At 37.0% G+C, this 19,546-nt stretch overlaps 1 protein-coding gene across 1 annotated transcript in view; it reads left to right on the forward strand.

Annotated features, from left to right (window-relative positions):
• Positions 1–1,639: 1,639 nt before the first annotated feature.
• Positions 1,640–19,546, forward strand: part of COL5A2 (collagen type V alpha 2 chain) — a 143,425-nt gene continuing 125,518 nt past the window's right edge. The window contains exon 1 of the mRNA XM_019931536.3: positions 1,640–1,742. Coding sequence (XP_019787095.2) covers positions 1,646–1,742 — 97 coding nt within the window. The 5' untranslated portion in view covers positions 1,640–1,645. The remainder of the gene's footprint in view (positions 1,743–19,546) is intronic.

Raw genomic sequence — 19,546 nt, forward strand, 5'->3', positions numbered from 1 at the left:
AGCTAGACTGAGGGGTACAGCTGCGTGGAGAGTTGACCTCCTCTGGAACACTTCTCTGGAGATTCTAGCTCCAAAGCAAAAATTCAAAGTTTCTTGGATTTCTTCTATGAAGAAAAGTGAGGATAATACATCACTTACCTAATCTTACCCTATAATCTGTCCTTTCTCTGAATTTCTCCTAGGCTTAATGTATCCCACACATATGTATATGCTCTCGCTTATATTTCTTGTTTCATGTAAATTTCTTTTCTTAGTGTCTGCAAGTGCTCCTTGGAGACAGTGGGTATGCCTTTCACTTACTTTGTGTCATCCTCTCCCTCCAGTGCTTAGTGCAGTGCAGGGTTCCTGATCACTGCTGAGTAATTATAAACCATTGACTCACCTGTGTTGTGTAGAACAGACATTCTGATTCTGGGTAGACTCAAGGTAGCAAACGTATTAGGTTATGTGGAACACTCGGAGGTCATTAGGATCTTGGCAAGCATGAGTGTGGCACAAAAGTTCATGAATAATGCTCTTGAATGGCAATTGCAACTGGAACTACCAAATTCCCTGAAAAGCTGGTTTAGGGGTAATAATACCAACATCTACTTTTATGTAGCTCTTTGCAACTCAGAACTTAGTTAATAATATATTACTTGTTTTAATGTCACTAAACGCTGTCCACTGGTCAGGGCAAAACTCTGTTCTCAAATGAGAAAATTGGAGTGCACAGAGATAAAGGACTCTGTGTTTACAAAATGGGTGAGTGGCAGAGCTGATTTCTGAAGCGAGGCTTTTTGCATCCAAATACAGTGTCCTTCCCATTACTCCACACTGACATAGTGGACTGCTTTTTTACATGATAAAACTCTCTGGGACAAGAAGGACCTGCAAATGTGTTTCTCTAAATAAGAAAGATGGAGAGATAAGGAGACGATCTTAATTCAAAGTATGATGCATTTGTCAAATAGTTTCTTCACCTGGACATTTAACGGTCCCCTTCCAGTATCTGGGTAAAGAAACAGAATGTAGCAAGGGGACAAGAATGAGTCCTCTTCAGTAAAAAGAAAGGGTTAAAATTTGTTCCTTTGAAAGTTTAAGGTGGACAAGGATCCTGAATTATCTAGATACCAAAAACTAGGCTGAAAGTCTGTATTTCCTCCCTATAGGGAAAAAGTGAAGGGGTGTGTGTCTGGGAAAAGGGTAGGGAGGGGAGAATAAGTCTCTTTCCTTCTAACAGGCTTTCTTTAAAAAAAAAAAAAAAAAGGAAAGAGAAACAAACGTTTGTTTCTGTGATTAAGCCCCATTTATGTTTAAAACATAAATGAAATCGGGACAGTTCAAGGCACTGAGGCGCGTGTTCTGATTTGGTTGTTTACTATCAATCAGACCGTTGCTTGGCAGACACTGGATGGTTATGAGCCTGAACAAGCTGAAAAGGGGCAGGAAAAGAAGTGGAGGCAGCATTCTTCCTATTTAAAGCTGCATCGCTTGAAAAAAGTTTTCGCAGACTGTGCCGGAGCTGGTGCTGAAAAAGGGGGTTTTCAGAGGCTGCCCTGGGGCTGGTGCTGAAAGAAGAGCCCACAGCTGACTTCATGGTGCTACAATAACCTTAGAATCTACTTTTCACTCCCAGGAGGACCCACATGTCTAATATTTAGACATGATGGCAAATTGGGTGGAAGCAAGACCTCTCCTCATTCTTACTATTTTATTAGGGCAATTTGTCTCAATAAAAGCCCAGGAAGAAGATGAGGATGGTGAGTTTGCCGTTTGCTTTCCTTGTGGTGTTTATTGCATAGTTTGGGAAATAGGTGGAATGTTAAGCCTCAGGAAGAGCATGAAGAGGAGGTTCTGATTTGAAGTTGAGAAGGGGGCTGACAGATTTGCACCTGGGAAACAGCTCGGAAGACAATCGGGATGTTTGTAAATCCGGAGCTTCCACATCTGCGGTTCAAAGAGTACACTACTGAATATTTCTGGGAAAGCCTAGGATAAGTCCTTTTGCCTGAATGTGGAGAGTGGGAAGTTTAAAAGGAAAGGAGAGTGCTTAAAACAGAGCACTAAAGGCACTTTTAGTGAGAGGAGTTCTGTTCTGTGGGCTGGAGTTTTCAGAGCAAGGAGAAGTCGCAGCAGAAGCAGGGTAGGGTGGAGTCCTTTTTGTACTGAACTTCAGCTGCTTCATAAAATTCTTTGTTTAGAAAAACCTCTGCAGCCAGTCTGCTAACTGATTTTTTCTTTGTTTTTGGCTCCTTATTTTTCTCTCTTTACAGACTTCTACGTCTTTCCCATTTTCATTTGTGATCTTACAATCACTTTTGCTTTCTGAGAGGCAGTCTCGTTTCTTTCCCCATGGCAGAAGTTGATAGAAGCCAGATTTCTTATTTTCCCACCCTACTGACTTGATTATCAGGACAGTGGTGGTTCCCTGTTGGATGGCGGAAGGCAGGAAATCCACATGCCTTATATAATTTATTTATCAAGGAGTATTTTATTGGCGTTATTCATTAGACACAAGTTTCCTTTCTTTTTTTAAAATGTGAGACAAATCTTGACTGGTTATCGATTTTTTTTCCTTTGAAATTTGCATATGTTAGGGTTGGGTTCTGTGGTATGTTAAGCAAAAATGCATGGCTGCTATAAAATATAAGAAAATATTTAAATTGGTTCCACTGATTATTAAATCCTTCCCGTCCAGGCCTGAAGTTTCAAATACGGACATGTACTGTTTCATAATAGGCCATTATAGATTTTCATAACAATTTAACATCAAACTCAAGCTTTTAAAACTTAGCATATTTATTAAACTTTTGTTATTGTCGTTCATATATTTTTTGTGTATATATACACATATGTATGCGTGTATATATATTTTTTAATACCTGCTTCTGTGTATTTTTGCTCTGTAAATGTTCATAAAATTAATATAGAGGCCACGAGGTCTAAAAAGCATTTAAAAAGTGAAAATAAGAATCTGGGATGAATACCCAACAATCTGTCCAGAGTCCCATAGAGGGGGCACTTTCTAAAATCTTGGATCTTTTTATGTTACTTTTTATGTTTTTGAAAATGAGACAATTTATAAAAGATGAAACTTCTTCAGTTTCCTTGTAATGTTGTGAAGAGCATGTACAGTTTGGAAGGGTTGGGGAGAAAATTTAATAGGAAGTAGAAGTCAGGAAAGGGGAGAAGTAAAATACAGAAAAATTACAATAGAAATAGAAAAATCTGAACATAAAAGAAGTAGTTGATTCCCCTCCCCCACCAAAACAACCAGCAACTTACTTTTAAAACTTAATTAACACAACTTTCCTTATTAATATATTTTAAAATAAATAACTTACATTTATAAAGTATGAAAATAATTGAACATGTAAATAAATGTTTCCTATAAGCATATGGAGTAGGCCATATGTTAAAAGACTTTCTCAAATAGTTGTAATTGCATTGTAGGTGCTTCTGAAAAATGAGCAGAGTTCAATTTTCCTTAATACTAATTTACATAAATGTTAGGAATGTGAGGCTTGATGCAAAAAGTCCCTGATTCCATACCAACTCTGCTCCCCCCCAGTATAACCAAACAGCATAGAAACTGGAATTCCAAACATTATATTTTACAGAAAAAGGGTAATTGCCTTCATACGTATTATAAAAAATAAATTCTTCAGTTTTATAACTCAAGCTAAGAGAATATATGTAATAAAAATTCAAAAGCAAAAGAAAATAGTTATGGTCCTAATTAAAGTTGATGTAGAAAAGAATTCCAGAATCCAGAATATTCAGAGCTACATAACTTGTATTTACTTACCATGCATATTTTGGTTTAAGTTATATTGTGTGGTACTTGGCAATACTTAATTTCCCTGTTCAGGCTTGTCACAAGCTTAATAGAAGTGTCAGAATTTTGAAACTCCGTGTGATTTTTAAGTTTGGGGAAGAGTAAGTTCAGGTAAATGTTTTAAACTAAAGAAATATCTAAGGCACACATGCAAAACAAGTATGTTTTTCAAATTTTAGCTCTATGTCATATAATGTGGTATTGATTTTGTGTGCAAATATGTCCCCTTTGAGGAGACCTATTATCATATGTAAGTACATATTTGTGAGCTTTTATTTTTTTCTTTTCAGGACTTCAAGGTATATTTTTCTTCTGTTTGACTGTGATTATTTTTACTGGAAATTTAAAACATATTTTACTTAGTTACACAGTACCTGTCTGATAAAAATACTTATGAATGATAAAAGAAAGTAAATAAGTTTTAGGCTGTTTAGGCCAAAATCATTACTACTTCTCACTAAATTTTAAGAACTGAATTGATTTTTTAAATTCATAAAAATGAGAAAGTTTGAGAGTTGGGCTAACTTTAGTTGAGACTACTAAGTAAAATTAAGTAACAAAAATGAGTTAAGGTGACAAAATCAGCTTTTCATGAGTTTTTGTGTGTGTGTGTTTATTGGGGGGGTGCTTTGAGAGGTTCCCCATTTGTTTTTTGTAGGAGAAAATACTAGTGCATTTATAGTAATTTTTATATTCCTAAATAAAGGTCTAACACCTAGTGAGCTTATATACATTCTTGTTATTAGAAGTGGACATACTTAATCTTGGAAAATAATCGCTGATATCAATCATTGATTTCAACAACAGAGAAGAAATGGAGAGAAGGGAGGGTGCAGAAATGTACCATTTTATTTCCAGAGACTATAAATGTCAGTGCTTCTCAGAGGCGCTGAGAAGGTAGGTAACATCAATAAGTGAAGCAAGCGAGTGTTTGTACGTCAACAGGAGATGGTGGGCCTGTGGAGAACTGAAGATGCATGCCCACTTGAAGACAGTCACATCTAATGTTTTCAGAAAGCATTGCCTAAGCCGAGTGCAATATATTTGAGTGCCAGGTTTGGCTCCTGGACCATAAATTTGCAACCCTCTGTGGCAACCCTACACTAATATCCTGGACCCAAGCCAACTTCTGATTACTAAGAGATGAGGGGCTCACAGTCCTTTCTATACCATGGTCTCCTGCATTTTTATTATATTATGTCTACCATTTATCTCATTGTTAAAATACAAATATGAAGAAACTAATGCTTAACACTCAGCAGTACTTGGATGGGATGATTTTAAAGGAGGTACAGAATACAAATACATAGCTTAAGGTACTTTTCACTCATAAATTGTTTTAAACTCTTTACTACTGGAATAGATACTTTGAATCATGTAGGATATGCAAACTTTTCTTTTATAGTGGATGTTTTAATCTAGGTCTACCTGCATATAGCAGAATGCAGTAGTTTAAACAAAAAAAGTGGTTCTTTTCCTTATATAAAATACTTCTAGTTAGGTAGTGAAAGGCTGGTATACCAGCTCTACAAAGTCATCAGGGATTCAATTTTTTTCTAGCTCTCTCCTATCCCTAGGGTACAGTCCTTGATGTTATGTTCCTAGACAGCTGCTGGAATCCCAGCCATTATATTTACTTTCCTGGCATCTGGATAGAGAATGGGAGACAAAGGCTGTGATTCCCTCTTTTTTAATGGAGACTATTAAGTCATCATATCATTTCAACTTACTTGAAAGTTGGCTAGAATTTAGTCATATGGTCATACAAAGTTACAAGGACTGCTGGGAAATGTAGTCTTAGCTGGATAGCACTGGCAGTGTACTCTACTGAACAGAGTTATGTTATGAAGGATATAAAAGGGAGAATAGCTATTAGGAGGCAACTATAATCCCAGCCACAATGAGCTTAATTGTCAACTAGTGGAATAGATCTGGTTTCAATGGACAGAATATAGTTGAGTAACCTGATTTACCCTGGTTATTGTTCACTTCTGAGCAGACTACAAAGCCAAGAACACGGGATGGCACTTAAATACTAGGTTGTAATTCTTTGCAATTCTTTCCTTATTCTCTTCAGATAAATTTAGAAGTACCTATAACTTTTATTCAAATTAGAACGAGGCTTTATTTTGAAGAGTATCTCTCTATATATGTAGATTGGTAGATTGATAGTTATAGTGAATTTTTATATTGACAAATGCAGTGTATACTTTGACCATGACTCTTTAAGTTTGTTGGTAAGCGATCCACAGATCAGTGTTGAGCTGGCTGCATAAAGAATCACGTGAAGAGCTTGTTGCCAATATAGATTCTAGGCTCCCTTTGTTTCCAGATATCCTGATTTGGTAGATTTGGATGGGATCCGGGAAGCTTTCAGGTGATTCTGATTCATGCTGGTGAACCACTGTATTAAATCTGTACCTAACACTCTTGTCTTGATATGACACCATTTGGCTTCCTGTTCTAAGGCTACACACTGTGACTTTGGCAATACCTTGCTATTCTAGTCATTCCTTTCACTTATAAGGCTGCTTAATTGAAGTTTGTATATAAACCACTGCAAATTCACCATCATTTCTGGAAAAACATCTCAAGGCCCAAATCCTCCTCATGGCAGGTTAGGTGAATCATTCTACTATGCAAAGGACACAGACTATTAAAATGTATTTGCAGGTGAATATATGGTTTTCTTTTTCTCTCTTTTACTTCCTGCTCTTCACACTTCTATCATATCAACACAGGCCTAAAACTCATTGTGTTGATCATTCTAGAAATGCACATACTGCAGTATGTAAAGTAAAAACATAAAGAGAAAGCTTTGTTTTGAGAGGAGGAGACTTAGAAGACTGAAGTCATGTTAATCTATTTTTTTCTTTTTTTAATCAAACAGCTTGCTCCTACTTGAAGGATAATTCATACATCATCACTTAGCCTTATATGGAAATTCATAAAATATTTAAAAATGGATTAGTCACTTTTTGACTAATTTTTTTCTCTGAGATTACAACATTGAAAAGTTTAAATTTACACATGAGAGATATAATGATAGTAGGAAAGAAAGACTAAAATTGTTAATTATTAATTGACCTATTGTGTACATTTTGGCAAGTTGAACAAGTTCATATAAGACAATGGAATGGTTGGAACATATGGACGGTTCAGTTTTCCTCTAAATTTCTTTCCATGTAAATTTCATGTGGCTTTTTCTAAATTTCATTTAAGGCTGAAGAACTGTTATATACAAAGTGTATCTATCCTTGGCATTTGCGTGAGGGGTAGTCTATCCAGTGGAAAATTTTGCCTTAAAGTTGTGACTACATTGCTGGCCTTAGTGTTCTTATTTTATTTTATTTTATTGATATGTTTACAACTAAACTCCTCAACAGAAATCAGGATGGTTCCATCATATACTGAGTATATTCTCTAAGGAACAGTATATCAGGGACATTACAATAGCACAAGATTTTCCTTACTCATGTGTTGCCTTCTACAGAGAAGACAGTAATATTAACAATATTAATAAATTAATATTAATAAATAATGAACTTTGTCCCTATCAGCTTTCTGGTATAATGTTCAAACTCAAAAATGTTTGTATGCTTTTTTTAAAAAAATTTAGTTTAGATCTGAGAAGGAGGAAGGACTGTCTCACAGTTGGTTTCCTTTTTTTTTTCTTTTCTTTTCCTTTCTGGGTGTCTGCTCAATCAGAATTATAAACTCAGTTCCAAGATGACAGTATTCTCAGTGGAAACACTGCTTGCAACATAAGCATCACAGCCTTGTAGTCTATATACTTTAGTAAGTAAAGTAAGCCACAGTCCAACCATCATTGGGAGAACACCTTAGTTCTGGTCCATCTCTGCTATTTAGCAGTCTTGCTACCTTTACAGTCCTTTAACTTTACCAAACCTTTGGGTCCTCATCTGAAACTGGAGAATTTATACACACTCCTGTTAATCTGATGGGACTCTTAGAAGGGTCATTTGGGAACTTTACCTGAAGGCACTTTTAGAGCACTTAAATGAGACACAGAAAGTGATATTACAATCTGATTTCAGTCATCACAGATACAAACCTTGGTGGTATATTTTTTACTTTTGCCAATTTTTTTTTTCCTGTGATTTTTTTTTTTTTTTTTTTTTTTTTTTTTTTTTTTTTGCGGTGCGCAGGCCTCTCACTGTTGTGGCCTCTCCCGTTGCGGAGCACAGGCTCCGGACGCGCAGGCTCAGCGGCCATGGCTCACGGGCCCAGCCGCTCCGCGGCATGTGGGATCCTCCCGGACCAGGGCACGAACCCATGTCCCCTGCATCGGCAGGCGGACCCTCAACCACTGCGCCACCAGGGAAGCCCTCGCCGAATCTTTGAATATGTTTTGAAGAAACTTCCAGATTTGTTCTCCTTCTGTACTTTGTTCTCCATCTCCTGGAGGAAGTTGCTCCATTAATCATGCTCTCTTTTCCATAATTCCAACAACTTCCTTTCTATGAGCTCTTTCCCCTTAGCCTGTAAACAAGCTCACCTTTCTCCCAGGGTCTGTGTCTGCCTCCCACCCTCTCTTTATTCTTAGCCCAGCTGCTTTAAAGGAGCAGAACAGTTTTCTGTCTGCCTCCATGCCCTCACTCATCCATGCACTCTGACTTTTGCCCCCTCCATTCCACTTATGCTCTTCTGGTAATGTGTGATGTTACAGTGGGCTCCTTTCACCTACCACTGACCACTCCAACTTTCCTGAAAGGCGGTGCTCTGAAGATTCTCCCTCTACCTTCCTGACCTTTCCCTCTCAGCTTCATGGGCTCCTTCTCCTTATTTATCCCTTAGCACTTTGTTTTCTCATAGGATTTTGTCCACTGGTCCTTTCTGTATATTCTCTCCCTAGAGTATCTAGGAATCTTACTTGCAGGGTTTTGGTTAACAGCTAATTGCTGATCATTCTCAAATCTCTCTCTCCAACCCTGACCGTCCACATCTACTTCAGAATACCCAGTTTCCCACTGGATGGTCCATAACCACTTCAAGTTCAGTGTATCCCAAACTCAATTCATTATCTTCCCTCCAAGACAGGATCATCTTTCTCATGTATTCTTTTTTTTTTTTTTTTAATGCGATACGCGGGCCTCTCACTGTGGCCTCTCCCGTTGCAGAGCACAGGCTCTGGATGCGCAGGCTCAGCGGCCATGGGTCACGGGCCCAGCCGCTCCGCGGCATGTGGGATCCTCCCGGACCGGGGCACGAACCCGTGTCCCCTGCATCGTCAGGCGGACTCCCAACCACTGCGCCACCAGGGAAGCCCTCTCATGTATTCTTTATGTCAGTTAAAGGCAAGATCATCCTACCTGGTTATTCAAGCAAAAGTCTAATCAGTCACTAAACTCTACCATTTTACCTGCTAAATATTCCTCATATATACCTCCTCTCTTTCTCTACTACAAATGCCTAAGTTTAGGCTCTCATCATCATATTGCAGTATTACTACAATTTACTGCAGTAACATCTAACTTTGTCTCTTGCCTCCCATGTGACTACTTCCCAGCCACACCTATAGAGACCTCCTCTGTTGCCACTGTGATATAAAACTAAAGTCTGATTACCTCATTACCTTCCTTAAAATCTTCCACTGACTCCCATAACTTGAGGAAAGAATAATGTTCAAGCTCCTAAGCAAGGCATACAAGACCTTCCATGATCTGGCCCATTTCTAGAATTTTAGTCACAGTCACTATCATTCTTTGCCTCAAAATAGAAATTGCCTGTAGTTCTCACCTCTCACTACACACGTGCACACACATGGTTCCTTTTTTTAAGTCTATTTCCCAGGTTCCACTTCATGTCATAAATTTATTTGATGTATTAAGTATATGATAGTTATTCCATGCATATATGCCAATGAATATTTTTGAAAATCTAAAAAATATCTCTCCCACTATTTATTCATTCAAATATGAGTGAACTGATTTCAGATTCAGGATTTTCAAGTTATATTTGCATATTCTTGAGCAATTTTCTTGATGGCTCTATGTCCCAGTGCTTTTGTCTATAAAATTAGAATAGTAATATTTACCTTAAATAATTATTTTGAAGACTATCATGTATATAAACCACCTACATAGTAGTATGGCTCCCAACAAATACTAGGAGCTCATCAAATGATTATTGATACCATTATCCAACATTATTATCCAGTTGATATTATTATTCCATTACTATTTAGTAGTATAGCAATAATGATAAATGCTTACTGGGTAATTATAAGAACCAAAATGTTAGATGTTATGGAAAAAATAAACAACTTTTGCTCTCAAAGAGATTAAAATTAGTGTAAACTTAAAATACAAATTGTATTTACTGTTCTACTATGGTCATTTGGACAATACCTCAGTATTTTCATCTAAATCTAAATAGCCTATATTGTAAGCCCATTTATAAATTTTACGCTGCAAATAGCAGAGCTTTATTGTAGCGTCTTCTTGTGTAGGTTTATATGGGAAAAAACAAAGGAAACAAAAAGCTCTTTCCGTTGAATACTTTCTAATGACCCTGTGATTTGAAGCATCACTGCTGCTCTCCTGTCTCTCACCGCCACAGCATTTCATTCTCTGTAGTCGTTCCCAGGATGTAAGCAAGCCAAGCACGATCCGTTCCATGCCCCAGTGCTACCTCATGTCTGTCTACCAGCTCTGTCTGTTTCAGAGTTTATTTTCTGAAAATATGATAGTCATAAAAGTCTGTAGTAAAAATTGGAAGCTTATTTTCCACACTGCATTGCCCTGTGTTGTATCTGGAATGAGAGGAATTGCTTCACTGCACAGGGATTTACAATGCAGCTCACAGGACTATCTGGATACAGTAGAGGGAGTGACTGTCTTTTCTCAGACTTTGCAGCAAGTCTCTTCATTTTCCAAAGGCTGCTGGTTTCTTCACTCCCTTCGCTCCCAGAAGATTTTTGTGAAATTGACTCCAGAAAGCAGAAACTGGTGTAGGATGTAGGCACATTCTTTATACTCACACTTTCCTTACTTTGCTGTACTTTTCTTTCTTCTCAGTTTTTCAAACTTAAACAGAATGATGGGTTTGACTTGGCAGGAGGTGTGCACATGGAATTTCACCAGATAATTAGTAGCTATGAATTCCTTTAATTAAATCTTTGTTATTCAATATAGCTGTTCTGTGGCTGTCAGCTCTAGAGTTTTTCATTATGGAATTTTAAAGTATGGGTGCTTCCCTTAGCAAATACAATTTATTTATAGAGATTTAATATTTTCATTTCATTTATTTTTCATTTAGTATTTCTTAAATAGCAGTTATATACTTATTATTTTCTCCCGAGGGAGAAGAACCTATCAGATTTATTTATGCTAGTTTGAAATTATTTTTAAATTTTTCTTTTTCATTCTTTCCAGAGCTTTCTATTGAAGAAATAATTAAGTTACAGTTTAATTCAGAGCATTATGCTTCTCATGTTAGTGCTAAATTTTTAGCTAGAGTTTCCGGTAGGATGGACTGGTGGGTGAACAGTGAGGTTAACTGGTTACCATGGGAAGATGAACTACAAAGAAAAAGTTCCTAGTTTTCTGGTCTTTGGCTAAAAACACAAACCCTCTGAAGTTTTATAAAGAAGGCTTATACTTTCATTTGAGAGGGCAGAAGGGCACTGGCCATTCTAAGGCAAATGAGTGATTCTGATATGAGAATCTTCTTTTATGAGTTTGTACAGAAAAAAAGAAAAGGAGACTTGGGGGCAATGAAGGAGGAACAACTGAACATTCCATCAAGAGCTTGTGTTTAAGCTTTCAGGTGCTGCAAGTGTTATGTCTTTCTGAGTGTTCACAAAAAAACACTTCTTTCTCCAGCCCTTCCCCATTTCCTCTTAAATCTTGATCTCTACACATTAGATTAGGCATGTGTTTGTCTGTATTTTTATTCTTCTCCCTTAAGCACAGTAAAACTGAACTGAATTTTGCTGAGAAACAACTGATAAATTCCTGAACCAGCAGAGTGCTTATTAGCCTGGGAAGATTTCAGGATACTTTGAATCTGTTTTATTTTTTAAAAAAGTAGGCTAATTCCTTTATGTAGAGAATGAATCAAAATTGAAACAATTAGTTCTAAAGAGATTAATCCGTGGATACATTCAAAGTTCCATTGGCAGTGTTTGTGTTTGGGTATGTGAAGGATGATGAAATAAAATTAAATCAGTATTTTATGATAATTAAATTAGTATTTTTATGGTATTTTGGTATATTCAGAATATAAATATTTCATAAACTTGCCAGAGCTATATTCACCTGAGCTACCTTGTACCCCTTCCACATCTGTTCCATGTTGCTAAAGTCCCAGGAGGGTAGGCAGGTCCAGTTTTAAGAAAATAGTTTTGAAGTAGGTGACTTTTAAATTAAATTAAATTTTTTTTTAGGGAAATACGCTTTCAACCTCCTTTCAGTTTGAAGGAAAGGCATTCAGAAATCTGCCTGAGAATCAAGGTCACACACTGAAGCTTTATCTGCATGTCTCCTTCCCAAATTTGGTTCAAATTACAGAATTTTTCTTCCAACCTGACCTCCTATCAAAACTTACCTGTTTGGTGTCCTCTTCTTCTCTACTCCTTGGGAAACTAGTCTACAACACGTGCCCTCTCTAGTCATTGTTCCAGTGCACCCTTTAAAAAATATTACTCCTTTGTAATTGACTATATTATATATGGTAATTTGCCTTTTATGATTTTTTTCCCCAATATTCTCTGGCCATCAGGATCAGCTGACATCATAGCTCTGGGTGAAAGTCCCAGTATCGGATGGACTCTATGGCACTATAGGTGGATAAAACACAGCTGTTATGGGCATCCTGTATTTGTCTGTGGAGGGTTCTACAGTCAAGACATTAGAATCACTTCAAACCTATTCTAATAGAAACTGAAAGTTGCCTTAGTATAATCAAAATGGAAATTTGCCCACAGGATTCCGACTGTTTCTGAAGAGGACTTCTGAGTTTCTTCAGGATAGAACCATATGATTGTGCATCATATGGAAAGCATACATGCATGGGAAGATGGGTTCTCTGTGGGTACACAAGGATACCAATTAGCAGTTGGCTCAGCCTCATTGAAATCATACATTAAAATGTAAGGCTCCAATCTAATGTGGGGCTCCCTGACCATTCCTGTATCATGTCTTGTGGGATTTATTTTGAGAATTTTAGAGAGGTTGGGGAAGTTCATGATATCTCTTAATTTTTGTTCTTTGATTTCTCTAATTTTTTTGTTTACCCTATATTCCTAAAACATAGTCATTTTAGAATGAATAAATAAATAAACACAACCACAATACTATATCTCTGTTCTTTTGAGCTAATGGCATAGATACTCGTAACTAGGCCTATAGGCTGTAGGAATAGGGCACTATCTCACAATGAGATTTTTTAATTCTGGGAAATTCCTTCGGTTCCCAATTATTACCATTTTTCTACACTTAGAACCTTTAACAGTGAGCAGTTTCTACATTTAGAACTTCTTCTTTTCCATTTACTTTCAAAAAGCAATTAACAGGGCTTCCCTGGTGGCGCAGTGGTTGAGAGTCTGCCTGCCAATGCAGGGGACACGGGTTCGTGTCCCAGTCCGGGAAGATCCCACATGCCGCGGAGCGGCTGGGCCCGTGAGCCATGGCCACTGAGCCTGTGCGTCCGGAGCCTGTGCTCCGCAACGGAAGAGACCACAACAGTGAGAGGCCCGCATACCGCAAAAAAAAAAAAAAAAAAGCAATTAACAGAGCCTGGGTTTTGGAGTCTCAAATTCGAATCCTGAGTTTGCCATTTGCAACCTTGTGACCTTGAGCAAGTTACTGATCTTTGAGATTCAGTTTTCTCATCTGCATATTGAAGAATTGAATTCAAATTTTGATGGGGGGAGCAGAATCCCTGGGACAGAACACGGCCAGGAATGGGGGAGAGGAGTAGAGAGAGGTATAATTGCGAGGTTTGAAATGGCAATAAGGAATTTTTTTTTAATTTCATGTTTTTCCCTTGGGCCAGGCCTGTGCTCAGCTCCAGATTATTCACAAAGCAAGTCAGGAAAAGCAAACTGGCACAGCTCCTGAAAGTTATACTTTGGTATTAGGATGCATTTTGCAAACTTAGTGGTACATATACTCATTTAATTTTATTCTTTTTTTTCTAATATAATGATTTTGGCAGTTGTTTGCCCATTTGTTTCAGGTAGAGTTCAAGAAAAGTGAAACTATGCTCAATACATAAAACATTTGTTTACTTTCTTGATATTTTACTGGTTCAAGACAGACTTATTTGGACCCTGGCAATGTTTTTATGAGGGATGGCATGCACCTCCACCTGGGTGGTCAATGCAGAGGAAGGAGCTCTCTGAGCTGATTCAACTTCTACTGACTCAACATAGCAACAGGGTGCAAAGAGCACTGGCCCTGAGTCAGACAACTCCAGTAAAGTTCTGACTCTTTCCTTATAAATTCCTTATAATGTGTTGGAACCTTAATTTCCTCATTTATAAAACAGGGATAATACTTTTTATTTTGCTACCTCACAGATTCAAAATGAAGAATTCATGATATCTGAGGAAATTCTGTGTCAGGTTTAAAAGCCTCGATAAGGGTAATGTTATTATTTTAGTACGATTTACTGTAATGAAAAGTTAGATGAATACAAAATAAATGTTTTATTTTAGGTAAATGAGAATATTTGTAATCCAAAGGAATATAAGACTCTTCATAGAACTGAAAGAAAGCAAAATTAGTGGGGTTTTTTAAACCTTGAATTTCAGAGAGTAAAACACCTTGTTTACATACATATCTATCTAGAAAACTCCCAAAGCCCCAAAATAGGAATTAAATAGGAAAAAAATGAGAATAGAGACTTTGACTTGAGGATAAACAGAACAGATGGAAAGACAAAACGTGATTTTTCTAATATAACTGGACTGCAGTCTCTCTACAAGCAAAAATGTAGCTTCCTGTCAGAAGGCTGAATCCACTATTATTGTTACTTTTTCCCTATTCATCTCTCATCAGGAAGCCTGTCTCAAAATCAAAGTTAAGCTCTAAGGGCCTGTTTGTAGCATGGTATCCCTTTTCCCTGGGTCAGAAGGTGACTTGGAGCCAGAAGTTTAAACTGGTGATAAATAGCCACAGCAATCTGAGCCAAGTGTTTAGAAAAAGGCTCCATCATCCCTCAAGCCTGTCTACTTTCTGGTGTATTTTAAGACTCTCTACTTGTACAGAGAGAAACATGCAGTTAACGAGATGAGGGCCTCAACTAAATAGACTGTTTCTTTCATGAATGAATTGTTGAAATAATTCTAAATTAAAACTAGACCAGGACACAGGAAATGTGCATTCTAATTGTAGCTCTATCATGAACTAACTTGGTGATTTTGTGGAAGTGACTTAAATTCTCAGGCCTCAGTTTCCTCCTTTGTAAGACCTGTGGTGTATTATCCAGGGCCACTTTCTGCTCTGAAATTCTATGACTATAGAAGGTTTACATAAACTTACTTCACATAGGTCAGATTTGTGCTATACCACTGTGAAGAATCTCATGTATGCATTTTGGTGGGTTGAAGCATTATGCATAATTTCTGTAGGTAATATCTTTCTGTACTTTTAAGTTAGGATTTGAAGTTTTGATCCAGGTTTCTAGTTATTTACCTGACTCATGGTTCATTTAAGAAACACAACTTCCAAAATGATCTGCTTTTCAGTGAATGACTTTACAACAAAGTTTCTAGACACTGTTGTAAAAGGTGATTGTGAAAAAAATTCAGAATAATCTGGGATTAAATTTTGTAGATTTCAGATTAATTTTGAATTTCCCAGTTAGAAAATACGTAAATGCATTCAGTGCTGTGTTACACTATTACAACCATAAGACTTGGTGCTCTCTAAATATTTTTTGGTGGGATGGTGGTCAGAGGTTAGTGGCATCCTAGACCCTCGCCCTTAAAGCTGATGGATTTGTCTTTGCAATGAAGATACTGCTTACTTTTCCTGACAATCTGCTGAATGTACTAAATTGCTATTCTATCTAGCCTTTAAAAAAAAAGGAAGGAAGGAAGGAAGGAAGGAAGGGAGGGAGGGAGGGAGGGAGGCAGGAAGGGGAATTAAAAACTTATGAGCTTTACCTGAGGAGTAGATCATGAGATTCTCATGATTGTTCTTGATTCCTTATTTTATACTTGTTCCTGAGCCCTCATTTTTCTTTGCAATAATGTTTGTTGGGAGATATGTACATGTTTAGTCTGAATATTTAGAAGGTTTGATTTATTCCACTGATATTTCTTGAGCACAGAACTTTTTGGAACATGCTGCTTGTCTCCCATTTTCTTCAGGGAAAATGAGGGATTCATTTTTGTGTTTTATTTCCCACTTTTCCTACTTCACTGATCCTGATTTAGTCCTCTAAACATTTATGTCCCCAAGTCCTGCTAGAATTTCACTCCCAGGCATTATGGATAGAAAATAGCCTTTTTTTAAAAATGTCTTTACTAGAAGTACGTGTGTCTAATTCGGGCATATGAAAAATTTAGATTAAAAATCTGACAAGATTTTAAAAAGGCACTCACAAATGCTCACATTCATGTAAAATCAGAAATGCCAGTGGGAGAAAACTGTCAGGTTCTAGGTTAATGGACTCTTTGATAAATGAGATATACTCAGTCATCTTAAAGCAGGTGACAATAATTTCCTTCTTTGGGGAATATAAATCCCATTCTACCCTCAAAAACCATTATAAAACTGTTTTAGTGACATTAGAATTTGCTTCAGATGATTCTGAAAAATTTGTCTTTTTTAAAAGAAATAGTGCTCTGATCTCAAGTGATGATGATTTTGACTTGCTTTTCTATACAGGGCAGTATATCCCCACCCTGCAACCTACTTTCATTCCTTCATTATTCATTAACTCAGTAAATATTTACTCAGTACCTATTGTAAACCAGGCCCTTTACTGGATGGTACAGAAACAAATATTTAGTCCTTGCCGACACACAGCCTGAGAGGTGGAGGCGGGATGGGAGGCCAGGGAAGGTCTCAGAGGAGGGAGCACCTGAGCAGTCATTTCCCTGCATTCACCCCATTATTTCCTCTATCTGTATTCCAGCCTCTTCTTCACACATCCACACCCTTCAAATCATAATCAAGTCTGGTGTGTGTCATCTTTGAAAACTTTTGATTATCCCAGATATCTTTGCTCTTTTTCTCTAAACTACAGCACTTCTCCTTTCTATGACATATTTAGCACTTAATAAAACCTTTTCTGCATCGCCCATTGTTTTAGTTTTACTTAATAAATGTCATTGATCTCTTACTTATGTCATATGCTCCTTGAGTGTAAAGACCATTTCTCAAACCCAAAACGTCAGATACAGATTCAGTGCTATGCATATAAGAGGTTTTCAATAAATGTTTGTGATCAACAATTTGAACAAAATATATTTCCCTTGATGGTTTAAAGTCAAATGCCTTCTCTCCATTGATTGTCAGATTGTTGCCTAATTACATTACTCAATCTTGCTTGTTTTTACATACATAGCAGCAAACTTAAAAAAATGGAGCCGGCTTTTACGTATAGGTTAGCTGTATTTAGCGCCTTTTTGGGTAAATCCTCATAAAAATACATACTTCAAAGCACACTAATTGGCTACTATGTACAAACAAAAGTTAATTTTATAACTTACCCATTTTATTTATAGTGATTTTAGTCAGGCTATAAGGATGCAAAGATGATTGACACACTCTCCTGTATTTAAGGGACATCCATAATGAGGGGAATAGACATATGAACAAATAATTATAAAACAATATAATAAATATGATGAAAAAGAATGGCATAGGAGTATTCAGTTCACCTGTGAGAGCAAAGGTTAGTTTCCTGGAGGAGACAGATCCAAAATATAAGTGATGAATGTGCAGTAACCAGAAGAAATGAGACAAGAGGAGCAAGTAAATAGCATGTAGATAGGAAAAAATATTTGCAATACTCAGAAGTGTTATTTAACATTGTTTTGCAGGAAACTACAAGTACTTTGATGCTTGGAGAATGGACCGTGGGATGATCTCATTTATTATTAGAGATGACGTTTTTGGATAATTTATTACTAATTATTTAAAAATTCAGTATTTAATAACAGTAGAGACAGTGGGTGTAGACTATTTTTTTTCTTTCTCTATTTATTAAGCAACTTAATTGTGAAGGGAAGAAGAGATATAGGACCATAGTTAGGCAGAGTCAAGTGAGGATTTTTGTTTTGTTTTCAGATGACGGGATGGGATGTTCACAGACTGAGAGAAAGAGTCCCATGGAGGGAGAGATGTCGAAGATACAGAAGAAAGAAAGGGGGAAAAGACTGACCAGGATATAGGAGAGGGCAACACTGGGTGTAAGGGGAGAGGAATTAGCCTCTAAAAGGAGATTGGCTGTTGTATCTTCGACATTAGATGCAGGAAGGCAAAGATGCGGTTGTAGCTTCAGGTGAAATAAATACGTTTGGGGTACAAGAGGTAGGGGTGTGATTGTTCATGCTTGAATACATCAAGTCTTTTTATTGCCTCAATTATTTTAATGCCTCAATCATTTTGATGCATCAATATTAAATTAAAATAGAATCAATTTAATTTAAACAAATTATATATACTGGATGTCCTTTGAGACCAGTTGTCTCACCTATTGCTCTGTTTGTGCTAGCATCATGTGAAGATTTAAGTTATCAGTAAGTCATTTGTTTTCATTGTGAATGTTGGTTAAATATCAAATAGTTGCTCAAAATGCTTGCATCATGATACATGATGTTTCTTTTTCCAACTGGGCAATGTGTTGTGCCTTTGGATAGTCAGGTTCAACCTTCCATCAGTCTCTAACTCCCCCTGACCCCCACCTCACCCCCACTAAAAGTCAGGTGTTCCTAAATCACAACGATAAAAAAAGATTCACTTTTTCATAGGCAGGGTTAAGGTTTTCTGTGCTGGCCAGTGGTCTATATTCAGTTGACATTTATTTGTAGAGTTTTCTGCCTCTATTAGTAATAATATCACACTAGATATAAGTAGGATTGTACAGTTCACAAAGTACATTCACTCATTTGATGTTCACGTAAAACCTAAGCACCTTCGATTACAGATGAGGAAACTGAGATGCACAAGGGATAAATGATGCAGCAGATGTTGGATAGAGATAGAGAACCTAGGTTTTCTGGCTCCCAGTCCAGGACTCTTTCAATTGTATCTCACAGAGAGAAGAAAAGGAAAAAGGAAGACAGTTTTATTTATCAAGAAGAGCACTCCACACTACTATATGAAAATCATTTTTATTCAGTGACAGCATTCTTAGAGACTTCAGTGAGACAGACAATGATTAGGGAAAGTATAATTCAATCTTGTAGAAGCTTAGATTTTTTTTTTTTTAGACCTGGAAGTTACAGATTATCATGAAGAACTATAGTGAGGAGGAAATAACCATACAACTTTTAGTTTATACAAATAAAATTTTTTACTTGAGGTGAAATAGGAAACCTTGTAACCTGGAATCTGCATAGCAGTGAAAACAAACGCAATCACAGGTTGTGTTACAGGGCAAGAGCCAAAAGGGACGTTTGGAAAGAAACACTAATGCTGGTTTAGCGTTCAGTGAGATCCCTCAAATTATTAGGCTTTCTGACCTGGCTTTATATACTGCACTGATTATAAAATTAATGAAACCATCATTGGCCAAATATTT

The sequence above is a fragment of the Tursiops truncatus genome, chromosome 7 (genome assembly GCF_011762595.2).
Source record: "Tursiops truncatus isolate mTurTru1 chromosome 7, mTurTru1.mat.Y, whole genome shotgun sequence".
Taxonomy (NCBI): Eukaryota; Metazoa; Chordata; class Mammalia; order Artiodactyla; family Delphinidae; genus Tursiops; species Tursiops truncatus.